This window comes from Trachurus japonicus, chromosome 9, assembly GCF_045865225.1.
Source record: "Trachurus japonicus isolate A0001 chromosome 9, Traja_1.0".
NCBI classification, from domain to species: domain Eukaryota; kingdom Metazoa; phylum Chordata; class Actinopteri; order Carangiformes; family Carangidae; genus Trachurus; species Trachurus japonicus.
The window spans coordinates 21076263-21090304 of NC_140915.1; the positions used below are offsets into that span (position 1 = coordinate 21076263).

Genomic DNA, 14042 nt, shown 5'->3' on the forward strand with positions numbered 1-14042 from the left:
TATCAATATTTCTAAAGGTGACACTGACAGTGTGAATGGATCGGCTGCTCAAATCCATTTGTTGTCACTTTACTTTGGGTTCAGCAATCATAGTGATGAAAAGATCAATGGCATGTGTTTTATTTCCACCTCAGTCTCCTTTGTCAAAGCAGTATTGGCCTTTTGACTTGGTGGGCATATTTACCTGTTCTCCAGCCGGGGCCTGATGATGGGTTTATAGAGCTCAGGAATCTTCCTCTCCAGCATCGGCCTCAGGCTCTCTCTCAGGCGGTTGTAGTTCTTCTTCAGCTCCTGCTGGTATTCCTTCTGGTCTGATGTGATCAGGTGCTTATTCTTCTCAACTGCCTCGCCGCACCTGCAGGACAGAGAGCACAGCAAGGTGGAGTCAGCTTCAAAATCCATTTTCTTAAATGACATTGCCTAAGATGAAAAAAGAGCTCCTTGTACTTCTTGACCTTTTTAATGCAATAACCTCAGACTTAAGAGCGGCTTCAACAATGATTCTTTGCAAACCAATCTTGCAGTAATCCCCTCTCTATCCTCAAACCTTCAGAAACGCACTGCTCTGTTTCAGTCTCCTGTAACTACTTGACACAAATTGGGCTGCTTTGCAAGCCAAAACTCTAAATAAGTTAACAATGCACTTGACTGTAAGGAACTCATATATGCCTGTTATGGTATTCCAAGTACGTCTGGAAGAATGCAAGCTGAACTGCAAATAAACCCATGAATCTATTTTAAAAAAGAATTTGAGGAGCAGTGAAGGTAAAACTCACAAATGACCAACAAATAAAAACCTTGTTCTGCCTTGTGTGCTGAAAAGGAAAAGGAAAGAATGTATGATATACAGTAGAGCATCACAAGAAGAGAAAAGGTCAGACAAAGGGTCTGTCCACAGTGCTCTATCGTGAAATGTTAGGGCAGTCTGCAGGAAATCAGAGAGACGGGGATGATTGCAAACACATGTCTGCGTTTATCTCTTAGCTTTTAATGAGGGTAATGTCATGTAACTGTATACAGTAAACACGTGGGGCAATGAGCATTAATGGCGACTCACAAAAGGATTTTCTCAAGCCATGAAAAACATCCTCTACATGTAGCTCTCAGACTTCTTGTTGGGAAACATTTAACATGAGTTATCATGAGTGCTTTCTTCAGTATAATTATGTTGGACTCTTTCTGTATTTGTGTCATCATCACTCACAGGTGACCCTAAACCAACCTGTAGTTATCTTTGTCACATATTGAACATAGATGATCCAAATCTGCCCAAAGGGAAGATGGGAGTATAAAGTAGTAGTGCTGCAGGTTGTGACAGGCTGAGACACCTACAGTATCACTCAAGCACCACCCACAAACATTCCTCTGTTCAAGCCTTAATCTGTACACATGTATGTTTCAGAGAGAAAACATGATCTTCAAGAGAAGTAATGGATTTTCTTTGGATTGACTTCACTACAACAAAAGTTTTGCAAGAGATGTTGGCTGATCCTCTTTGAACAAAACCAATTAAATTTCTTTATTTGTTTTTTTAAGGTTCATCTGCCCCTCTGCTTCGATTGGGGAACAAGTTTATATATTTATAACTTGTATATTGATCAAATAGTGTCTAGGTTGGATCATACAATGAAACAATGTAAGATTTGTAATGCTTTAATAAAAATAATTTTCCAAATGTGTAATTATGAACACATCATAAATAAATGTTCAGGTTTTAAATGTAAGTAGGGCTTCATCTTATATATTGCATAGAAGTACAACACAGTCTTGCTTACAATACCTACATCGTGAAAATGTATTCTTATGGTTGCACTGTTGATATCACATGGACCTAGCCTCAATATTACCCTGCATCAGGCAGCTCACAGTAATGAGTAAGCAATTATAAATCAGTGTTTACAGTAATGAGCTGCACAGCAGCAGATGACATGTTTGGATGTGAGGCCTGATGCCTGAGAGGATCATGCTGTATGTGATGGGAGAAATTCAGCTCACTGGAGAAAAAAGGTGACCAACAGAGAGAGCAGTGTTTTCCTGAGTGGGTTTTATAAGAAAGCCACTGTCAAGAAGATTGGCATACAAAGGGTCCAGTGCCAGCCTGCCTGGATTTAGAATAGGAAATAAACCTTTCTGAAATTACAGTAAATATTTGCCAACCTGCTTGTAGCAATCAAGGCAGCTGGAATGTGACATGAGGGTTAGAAAATGAAAACCACCTTTTGGAGGCAAACAGCTCATGCCCAGGAGATGAAAATCGCACACGCGCACACAAACACTCACATACACTCACATACACAAAAATCGGCATATCCTAAGCACATTGCTCTGAGTAGGATGGTTTAAATTATGTTCTGAATATTCAAAATATAATGAAACTCTTGGGAACAATAAACCATCGCAATTTCAGAGGAAAAACAGCTCAGTGACATTATGAGGAAAAATCCTCCACCGTCTTGTGGGAAATGAAACAATATCTCCTTTCACAATGGGTTGTATTCATTCACAATCCCCTTAACCTGCTTAATTCCTTTAACTATCATCTGTTTTGCTATTTAGGGGCAATTATCACATCTATCTCTGCATCTTGACTGACACACAGTTCTTTTATCTTCCTCCACTGCCACCAGTAATGGTGTATATATGAAGCATCCTGGAAAAGACTTTCACTCCTTCTAAGTTGAGTCTAAAAAAGATATTGCACAGAAAATCCTTTGAAGTATTGTTCTATATTTCCACCTACTGAGCCAGTGCCAGCCACTGGTAACAATAAAAAGAAGAAATGCAAATTTAAGTAAAATAGTTGGTGAACTTCTTTATGGCTCACCATGAAAGTCTTTTTTTGTAGTGTTTTTTCATAACTTTGGTACAGTGTGTTGTCATTAGGTGGTGTTTCTTTGATTGCATCTTACCTCATTATAAACTCTTTGAAACACAGGCGCAGTTTATTGTGGTGACGGAAGAGCTTCGGGTCCGCTGGGATCTCATTCAGGAAGACCTGGGCCACCTCCAATGGGCCCTACAACGGGGAAGCAGAGAGGAGGAGAGGAGTGACCAAAACAAAGCAACAGAGGGACAAAGAAAGAGAAAGCAAATGCAGAGTGGAGGAAGGAAAGAGAGGAGGTAAGAGAGGAAGTGTTTGAGAGCGTGTGGACAAAGGAGGGATGGGAATGCCCCTCATTCAGACAGGAGGGAAATGACTTGCTAACTGAATGGCTAATGCATCTAAGGGCCAAGACGCTGAACTAGAACATGAGGAGATCAGAGTAGGAATCATGATTAGCCTTCTGCATGGCTAATGTCAGAGCTAACCCTGCATACACCCACCATTTGGCTCCCATTTGCCGAGTACGAGATCTTGTTAGCCTAACTTATATCCATCATAAAACCACAGCACGCTTGCACAACGCCTGCATCACGACAGGCACAGTTAAACAGCTCTGATTAGCATCATAAACGCATTGGGCCTGGGCCTCAGTCCCTTCGTGACAGAGCTGTGGACCCAGACACAGAAAACCAGTCTCCTGTGCTGATTACAGTCAAGAGTTATATGTTTACAAAGTTGCTGAGCATTAGCGTTATGTATACAACCATCAGGTCGGAGCGAGGGACCTGTCAGATTAGACGCTGGAAGATAAAGCATAGGGGGGAGGGAGAGCGGAGACGCTGTAGCAAGCTTCATCATTACTCCAACATTCACCATGCTGGCAGGACCTGGAAGCTATCAGATCAAAGAGACCTCCGGTTCAGCATGCCGTGCAGCAGGGACATGAAAGGAAGAGGGGCCATGAATTGACGTTTTAACTAAATCAGGGAAAAGCAAAGGAAGGATTAGGGTTATGGATGGGGTGAAGGCTTTGATGTGTGATCACTGTCATGTCTCCCACCTGCAGACCACAATGGAAACTGTAAATGTGATAAGACAAATAGAGGTAAATTATTCTGGTTTATTTTCCCCCTGCACATTAGGAAAGAACACTCAGGGGACAAAAAGGGCCGCGCACGATAGGAGAGCAGCCGCTCTTGGTTAAACGCAAAGCACAAGATCATTTCAGCTATAATATCAACAGACAGGCAGTAGCGTAAAATAGAAGCAGCGCATTCATTCACAAAAACTCTGCAATGCTCGTATATTACCTGGTTAACAGTGGCTCCCACAGAGCCTTGTAGCAGCATCTGTAACATCTTAGCATCAGGCAGTTCTCTGTGTGTGGCCACTGCCAGTTCTCTCGTCTTCTTCTGCATGTCTTCTATGGCCACCTCAATAGGAGTCAGGTCAAACTGGAAACAGAAATGAGGTAATGCTCTTCAGATTTATTGCAACTGTAATCGAGTGATTAATGTGAAGAACTGGGTCTTAAACTAGACGTTGTACATCATGAATCTGGCTCTTTACCTCCTCTTTCTGGATGACGTTGATGCGAGTCTTGACATAGGGGAAGGCATGCATGGTGGTGAGGATGGTCTTCCTTTTGTATTGCTCGTTCAGCTCACCTCGTGGCCGCCCGCTCTTGGTGAACGGTGTCGTGTACATGAAACGCCGCAGGTTGAAGTTCTTCTCAAAGTTTGTCAGCCGGTCTTTCATCTCATAGTCATCAAAGTAGGGCTCCACATAAGTGATCTGGATGTATGCCTGAAGAGGAGGGGGGATTTAGTTATTTTTAACCCATAAAAACATGCTGTCACTGTGATAAAAACTCAACCTTTTTTAAGAGTGTATTTAGTTTGCCAAAAACTATCAGAGTGTACACGGCTTTAACAGCCTTGGTCTCAGCCTGCAGGGGATATGCTGAAGAGAGACACATCAGATTGTTGCATTTCTCCCTTGTGACCTAAACCTTATTTTAAGGACTGCTGTTGTTCATTTTTAGTGTTTCTAATGTGTGTGTGTTCTCTTCTCTCAAGTTTTTGAACAATACGTATGTTTCAACTTTTTTTTTTTGCTTTCATTAATTGAAATTTGCACATTCTTTCCATATATCCACATTATAAAAAATGGCATATTGCACTGTATCTCCATACAACATGATTTTCTTTTTTACATTACTTGTTCAGACAGTTTCTCTGTTAAAATTAACACAGAGATTTTTTGCATATATTTTGATTCTATACGCATTTTTGTTTTTCACTAATGTTTAAAATACTGTGATCCATATTTTTGCTTCATAACTACTGCTTCACATACAGTCTATAGTAGTTTGGTTCTGTGTTTACAGAGATACAAATACTATATTTAGTAGACCAGTAAGACCATTTATATCTTTTAACAACAGCATAGACAGACCTGTTGCACCAGTCAGTCGCGTGACTATTATGGTCTCCTACCTTGTTGGGTTTGAGCCGTTTTCTGTCCACTGGTGTAGAGTCTTTGATCATCTCCAACGTGTCCTCTCCAAAACACTGGCTGTAGAAGTTCTATGAGTGGAAAAAATGTTGTAGTGACTGTGCAACATCAGCCGTATCACTGTCTATTATGAGTAAACAAATTTACAATACAAATTTCATTCTCTGTCAAGGAGGTATGCAACTGACTTATTCAATTTAATTGTGAGGCTGACTTTGTATTGCTCTCCATGAAATTATTTCTCCCTTTAAGCATGTTAATGAATGCCAAGGTTTTCCATGCTCTCTGAAAAAAAAATCACTAAAAAGAATGGATGATTGTGAGTCTTGCCCTTAGACATTCAATTCCCAGTCTCCCAGTCGTTATCAGATTTCACCAGCCTAGCCATCCACCTTCTCATCTTTCAATCCACTGCAGTCACACATTTGTACCTCTAGCCTGTGTGATATCTCAGGCAGATGTGTGATCCCTGGCTCCTTGTAAATGAATTCTCGTTCGTCCAGGTCACCGAACTTGGCCCCATAAAAACCAACCCGGAAATAGGTTCCAAACATCCTCTTATGGCCCTGCAGGGAAACATGGGGAAGGTTTTATATTAGTCTCATATAAGTATAACATCAGGAGCATATTCTTTCTCATTATGGTGAGAGCCTTTTATGAGATCTTTATAGTGTTGAACACTTTGAAGACTTTAATTTAAAAACTTGACATTCCTATAAACAATTTGAAAAAAAAAACAACAACAAAAAAACGTATCGTCGAGAGCAACAATATTAAATGTCTTGAACATTTCTATACACCTCAGAAATACTGAAAAAGGAAATTAGGGACCCAAATGATTTTTAAATTGCTTTTCCCATTCTCCCATTCTTTCAACATCACCTACTACAGTATCTCATGACTTTAGAATTTTTGAGTTAATATTAATTCTATAAATGAAGGAGCCCCAACAGTACCATAGAGTTATTACCTTCTGAATGATGTTATCAAAGGCTCGCTGTAGTTTGTCGTGAGTGGATCCCAGTTTTCTGAAGTCTCTGTGAGCCTCTAAGATTGGTATGATGATCTTGTAGACCTCATTCACTGCCTCGTAGAGACCCCCCTGATGAGACAGCAATTACTGCTGGTTACTATGGCCACATACAGTTTTTAAAGTGGAAATAATTGCATTTAACTCCAAGAATATAAACCAAACGTCTATGGCACAACCTCCCGAACACTTGCTGCATACTAAATCCATACTTCACACTGTAACACAGGTTACTTCCAGCATTAACAATGAACTTTGTAGTTCTTTGTTCCATTTTAATGCCTACTAAGACTATCTACAAGGTGCTCAGTGTTATAGTGAAATAAGAAACAGAATATATTCATGGATATATCCTGTAATTATCTATATGATTATGTAAATCAATACCAATAAATATTCCAAATGTGAACTCTTTGCAGTTAGAAAATAATCAGCAGACTTACACTGTCGAATATTAGCATGAAATGATCCAATACGTGTACAGAGGAAAGACAACCAAACTGTGACACTGCCAATGACACTGCCAATTAAAATAACAACGAGATAACACAATGTTTTGCAAGAACTTTATGTCCCTGAAGCTGTTTCACTGAGATCAAAATTTGTTTGCCCACTACAGTATATAGTATATGTAGTGTCCATTCAAAAAACATTGTTGTTTTGAGTATATTTCATTCAACACACTCAGGATTTGATTGAAATTAGTTTGTGGTATGGGTTTGGGACACAGATTTCTACATTAACCCTAAATATCATAGGATGCAGCTTTGTTGTCTCACATTGCTGAAGAGCTCAGCAGCCTGCTCAAGCAATCCCACAAGGCCGTTCTCAGTGAAGTAGCGACCCGAACAGACCCCGTCCTCGTCCGGAGACAGGATGTCATCCGACACCGCCGACTCCTCCAGCACATTGGGAGAGATGTTCTGAAGAGAAAAATCAGTCAGCTAATCAATCAATTAGCCCTCTTAATCAAATGATCAATCACGTGGCTGGCTTTAAAAGGACATGTCCTACAGTGGGAAATGGAACTAATTTGATGACCATCCAATCAATGACCTGCTGACTGCTGCAGGTTAGAGTGTCCTGTACCAGAGCGCCACAGAGGTCTTGTGTGTGACACAGCTCATCGATGGCACTCTCATCTTAGTTACTATTAAAACTGTTTGTTTTCAGTTCAGAGGAACAGACTGTTCGCATTTTCCCACAGGAGCATGTTTTGCCCGCCCACCCCCCAACCCCCAGTCTTCAAAGGCGCTGTGTTAAGCAAAGCTACCAGGGGACCATATTTACATGTTGACGTTATGAGTGTACAGCTCCCCCCTCTGGACACACACAACCAAATTTGGAAGTAATCCATGGGGAGATGTGTGATGTGGTGTGTTGTGCAGGGCAGGGTTTGCCTCGTTCAACAAACCAACCGACGGCCACAACAAAGAAATGATGAACGGTTGCTTTATGTGACCGTAATTGTTGCTCTCTTTTTTTGCAGTCAGCCTTAACATGTGTTTATTGTTAGTTTTATATGTAGGCACTCTATGTATTTATATATATATTTGTGTTGTCTACCTGGAAGGTGACACTCCCAACAGGCAGGTACTTGTGATCCTCCAGCATGCTGAGGTACTCGGCCACCAGGGCAGCAGCATGGACCAGACACATAGCAGACTCAGTGTAACACTTCCTGTTGTTGTGCTTCTCTGCCATGTTCTGCAGCCAGGTCAGACGGAGGTCAGGAGATGTCTGATAGCCCTTTGCTATCCTGTGGAGGGAGAAGAAGGAGGGCATTTGTCCCTTTTCCTTTTTTCTTTTTCATTTACTGGACCAGGTTTAAACCTCATTAAGATTTAAATCTTTCCTGAGAATGACTTGGCCAGAAAAAACAAAGTTGCAACAATAAATACAAAACAGAAAAACAAAAACAGTCTAAGAAAACACATCACAAAAAAAGCATTTATAATATAAGGAAGGTGATGCAGCAGTCGTATATTGGCAATACAATATATGTGAAAATGGACAGGAGAGTAAGTGCATGAGAGTAAGTGCAGCAGACTAGTGGGTTTTATGGTGAACAAAAAACAAGGAAAAGTTTTTTTTTCTGTTCATGGAATGTATGAATAAGATTAAATCGAACAACACTGAAATACATGTACAACACACACTTCAAACAAAAAAGTATTTATAAAGCAGTTGAGTCACTGTACTATACTTAAAAATGAATTCAAGCATCTGGAGACCAAATGTCTTTTGCATCAGTGACCTGTGTGTGTTTGGGAGCTTGGAGGTAAATGCTGGGGTGAGCGTAGGTAAGTGTGTAAAGTCATTCTGCACTAACTGTCAGACACTCGCCAGGTCACTGGGACCAAAACTCAAACAGAAAGGTGCATGATAAATGATACATGTAGGTGACATTAGAGCATGTTGAGGTAAAGTGCCTAAATCAACATACAGCACATGTATGCTCTCTTTGTCTCAGTCTTTTAGCCCACATACACACACAAACTCAAATATACACACGCACACACGCACACACACTGTTTGCATCTGCATACACACAAAGGCAGATCAGAAGACTAAACTGCTACCACATGGTTACCATAGTGAGGGCAGCAAATAGAGGCAAAACAGCCCAGACCACAGAGAAATAGGAACCAGCAGCACAACACAGAGAGAAACCACAATGATGAGAGCACGAGAGGAGCGGAGAGTGGGAGACATTAAGAGGCAGACGCTGAAGACGGACAAAAACAAGGAGACAGCCTTTTTTGGATCTTACCTGTACATGAGGTCCATGAGCATCTCAGGGTCCTCCTGGAACTCCCTCATCTTCACTGTGTCTGACAAGATACTGTTAAGGTTTCTGAGCAGCTCATCCACCTGAAAACACAGACGAAAAACACAGGCCACTATATGATCAATATCAGCAATGTAATATAGTAACTGTGTGTGAAGTTGCATGCTTTGTTTTGTACCTGCGAGGGCAGCTGAGTGTTTTGCATCTCAGTATCCTCCTCTGCATAGGCTAAGATGGTACGGAGCGAGCGTCGTAAGTATTCCTCCTGAAAGTCTGATGACTTGCCCACCAGCGAGGCCAGAGACATGGTGACCTGCATCTTCACCCGTGAGAAGTTCTGGTGAAGACAGAGGGGACAACAGTGAATGTCACAGTGTTTCACATTTTGTGTTTGCTTCATAGAGCAAGATGCATTTCCAATGTGAAACTGCAGCTCTGTAAAGGGCGAATTTCATGCGACTTTGGATTTCCACAGATTCTGCAAGAAAAACTTCTTTCTTTTGATGCTTTCTCTTAAAGCCAGAGACTAGGGAAACATAATACATTCAATGGGTAGACAAGGCACATTTACACATAAGAGACAAATCCAGCTTTGCATGAGAAAGAAGAATTCCTCTTCTGCCCTTTTATGACTACATTTTGCCTCTAAATTGCTTAGCTTCATTAAAACATCCAATAACGGTCATCGCATGTATCTACTAGCAAAAGAGAAACATGGCCAACATCAGGTCTAGTGTAGATGCTTCAAATTTCATAATAGTCTCACAATATGTAAGTAAATTATGAGACATAATAATAAAACTGCTTTTCCTTCTACTTTTTGTCATTTTCTCTCCTCAATTTCTGTCCCTTATCCCTGTCTCTCCATTTTTCACACTACTTGTCCAAGATAACAGGCCTGACAAACATCCCCTCCATCCTCTGCAGTGAAGACTGTGTTCATGTTCATGTGTGAGAGAGACAGAGAGAGAGAGAGAGAGAGTGAGCGAGAGAGAGGGTGTGCTGGTGTATGTGTGAAGTCCCATCTATCTCCAGCATGACCAGCTAAGCGGGAAATGATCTCCCATTAGCAGAGACATAATCACCCATGGATCATCTCTACGGCCCCATTCTGTTCAACTGAGCATGGAGCCAGAGCCTAACCACCCATCACTGCCCTCTAACTCAAGCGTGTGTACACGTGTCTGTGTGTGTGTGTGCTGAATGGTAACCTAAATGAGCTTAAGTCAACACGTACCCTCTTTGTCTTTCTCTCTCCTCATCTGTCCCTTTTCCTTAAGCTTTATTTCCCACCTCTCCACAATTGGACACATTTAAACCACAGGTATATTTTTTGTTGGATTTCTTTGAATTTCTGCATAAAAAGATGTATTTTCTCCTTCTATTGCAACAATCTAAAATTAAAGGGATAAAGAGCAAGAGCCAAAAAAAAAGCATGTGTGAGCAAGACGAGGGTGGATGAAAGGATGAAAATATAAACAAAGAAAGAGGTAGAGAGTAAGTTCTGTATGAGTGAGTCATACGGCTGCTACGCTAATTCAGATCACAGCTCCCTTTGTATACATGATATAAACAAACACACGCTGGGACACGCAGAGGGGAAATACTCTTTAAAATGGAGATTTTCTGTGGATGTGTGTGTGTCAGGGTGTTCCACAGACTGGTGTCTGACTTTCATTAAATTGTACAGACTGTAAACACAGGAAATATCGACTGCAACGGGGGTTATCGAACCAGCAGAGAAAATGAAAGAAGATACTCTGTCCCAAACCTCCCTTCCTTCAGATCTGTGTCTTCTCAATTTTCTTTTTTTTTCCTTTTTTTTCTTCCCTCCATCACTGCTGCACCTCTAGCAAAAAAAAAATCTGCTCTATCTCCATCATGATCTCCTCCTTTCCGCCCCTTTCACATTCACTTTCTCTTTCCCTACCCTTGAGGCGCATATACTTACACATTCACGCATACATACAGTATGTACTGACACACACACATACACGCACACAGAGGTCTGGCTGTCATTAGTTAAAGAGGGGTAGGAACATGGGGAGGCAGACAGTGACATATCTCTCTGCTCTCTACTCAGAGACACATCCTTCAGCAGAAACTTTCTGCGGCACGCTCAAAATAGACATGGAAAAGACATTAAAGCCGAGCAGGAGGGGAAAAGCGGAGAAGATGGGATAAGATGTGTGTGACTCCCTGCTTCTGTGTCCTCATGAGAACATGTATCATAAGCACTTCTGAACTCTGATGTGCACTTAAATTAAGTTTAATCTGACATAAATGCAATTTCTTCTGCAAGCTCAGATGTTAGATAAGGTTTCATCTGACAGAAAGGTAACACATGTGCGACTTTTGCTCAGAGTGTGCGCCTCCTTACAACCCACTGACGGCATAAACAGAGCATCATCTTTTGTATGTGATTACAGGAGTCTGTGTGTGTGCTTGTGTGTGTGTGTGTGCTTACGCTGGCATTACTGTAGCTGTATCTCATGATGAGATAAAGGGTGGCACAGGCCTGGCTCCTGTTCTCATCAACGGGGCTGCTGCAGTACTGAAGCACCTTCTGGCACAGGTCTGCACACTGCTCCGCCTCCTCCTCAAACAGCAGGTCCCCAAACTGCATACACACACACACACGCACAACACACACACACAACACACACACATACACAATCTGGTTTATATCAGCAGTTTTCCACACCCACAAACAAATAAAAGCATTTCATTTAGACACAGACAGTGTTCATGAAAACACAACAACCCACACACCTCCTTCTGAATTTTCACAAAATGCGCTCAAACATATGCACATAAAGTCACACACATCATAGAGAGAGTACCTTGACAACAAGTGCTCTGAGTGTGCTGAAGGTGTGAGAGAGGAACGTTGAGCTCTGGTTGCAGGTAAGTGAGTGGAGCAACACCTTCAACACCCCGCCAACCACACTGTCCTTACACTCAGCTAATGGCACCGCCTGGACACGAGGTAAGAGAGTTAACAAATCAAATGTGACACACAATAACACCTGCAGATGCACTGGGGACACACTTAGAAGCAAAAGGAAAAGTTTTGATGGGCTTAGATGGATAGAAAGTACATAAGTGAGTATAACAACACATGGATGGTTTAATAGGCATGTGTTTCGAGCCAAGATTAAAAAGCGCAGCATTTGTGGATAGTAAATTGAGCCATCTTTGTGTTCTATGGAATCAGCTCTCTCCTCAGTTTTATGGTGATTCACTGAGTGATAACACGCTGTATGACATTTCTCTGGTTTGGCTTGTGTGTTTCTAATGAAAGCTGAACTGGGACCATTTCAATACCCAGTCAAGAACTTTATTGGTGTATCAATTATGCAAGCACATAAATCGATTTTCTAATAGATCTTGCTGGTGAAAGATAAATTGTTGTTGACTTCACATCAACAAGAAAATATTATCTCGCACAACCACCCTCTACAGTTCAACAAAAACAAATATTATAAGAACATAATAGCCATAGAATATAATAAATAGTAACAACACAGTATTATTATTGACAGTTGGGCTGGATTACATGTATATAAAGTATGTTCTGTACTGAAGATACTGGAGGAAAGTGCACTGTGTTTTCTGACCTGTACGATCGTTTCCAGTAGATCTAGCACTATGAGGTTGGTCTCTGTGGCCAAGTTTCCACTGATCAGAGCCTCTTGGTCCAACTCTGCTTTAGTCCTGATGGAGGGTGATGAGACAGATATCAAGAGAAAGAAAGAAAGCAAAACAAAACTAACACATATACATGCTAAGAAAAGCTGAGAGTGAAACAGAAATTAGGGAAATAAACTGGGTTTATATTATAGTCATTACATACTTATCCTGTTTGTCATTGGTCTGTCTCCACTGAGTTAGGTCTTTCCTCCAACGCAGGTTCTCTCTCTGACCCATGGTCCTATCCATTCCTGTCAGGGATTGAAAAGCAGATAATCACTATCATCCCAAAGATCAGATATAGTGAGAAAATTATTACCATTATGCACATTGACACAGTACAGATTATGAACAAAAAACATATTACTACAATCCATGCTGTCTAATGGATGAATTAGCAATGGGTTTTTTTTTCCTGTAGTGCAAATAGCAAATCTGATTTGACATCACTGCAAAACTATCACAGGCCTCTTTTCATGACGTGCAAATTTACCAACATTTTTGAAAGTTTGAACGCTCACTAGTTCTGGAGGTAGTTCATGTGCAAAACTTTGAAATACTGCAATTCTAAATCGTGACAGAGAAGCAATTCCAAGTTTAGAGTGCAAAGAAATGCTCTACCTCCGACTCGTTTCATCATTTCCCCGCGGGCTCCCATTCCTCTCAGCAGGGCTTCCTCCAGCTGCAGCTTGGCTTGGTGAGATTTCTGTAAGGCTTGGGTGCTCACTTTGTCACTGCTCTGTTTACCCTGCAAAAACACAGGTGCATATTCACAACGTGCATGCAGTTCATTCTGTAATGGTAATACATAATGCAGGCAAGGTATATCTCTGCCATATGTATTTTTATTAAATGAATTTAACTGATTGTTGAATCTGTCCAGACCAGGAGTGTCAAACTCATTTTAGTTCAGGGGCCACATACAGTGCAATTCCATCTCAAGTGGGCTGGACCATTAAAATAATAGCATAATAATTTATAAATAATGACAGCTCTACATTTTTCCCTTTGTTTTAGTGCAAAGAAGTACAAGTATAAGATGTTTACAGTTAATAACTATTCTTTTACAAAACATTTTTAGCAACCTGGGAAAATACATGCAATTTCAACAATATCATGCCTCTTCTGTCTTCTTTATAATTTTCACACTTGGCAAATTCATCCTGCCAGCCGGATTGGACCCTCTG

General features: G+C 41.0%; 1 protein-coding gene across 3 annotated transcripts in view; it reads right to left on the minus strand.

Annotated features, from left to right (window-relative positions):
* dock8 (dedicator of cytokinesis 8) overlaps positions 1–14042 on the minus strand; it is a 50520-nt gene that overhangs the window by 2253 nt on the left and 34225 nt on the right. For all 3 annotated transcript variants that reach the window (XM_085786510.1, XM_085786509.1, XM_085786511.1), the window contains 16 exons: positions 13477–13603; positions 13019–13106; positions 12783–12879; positions 12006–12140; positions 11630–11782; positions 9341–9499; positions 9145–9245; positions 7938–8130; positions 7151–7294; positions 6312–6443; positions 5773–5907; positions 5323–5412; positions 4394–4630; positions 4135–4278; positions 2910–3016; positions 185–355 (listed from right to left, as the gene is read on the minus strand). In XM_085786510.1, the coding sequence (XP_085642636.1) occupies positions 185–355; positions 2910–3016; positions 4135–4278; positions 4394–4630; positions 5323–5412; positions 5773–5907; positions 6312–6443; positions 7151–7294; positions 7938–8130; positions 9145–9245; positions 9341–9499; positions 11630–11782; positions 12006–12140; positions 12783–12879; positions 13019–13106; positions 13477–13603 (2213 nt within the window). The remainder of the gene's footprint in view (positions 1–184; positions 356–2909; positions 3017–4134; positions 4279–4393; positions 4631–5322; positions 5413–5772; positions 5908–6311; positions 6444–7150; positions 7295–7937; positions 8131–9144; positions 9246–9340; positions 9500–11629; positions 11783–12005; positions 12141–12782; positions 12880–13018; positions 13107–13476; positions 13604–14042) is intronic.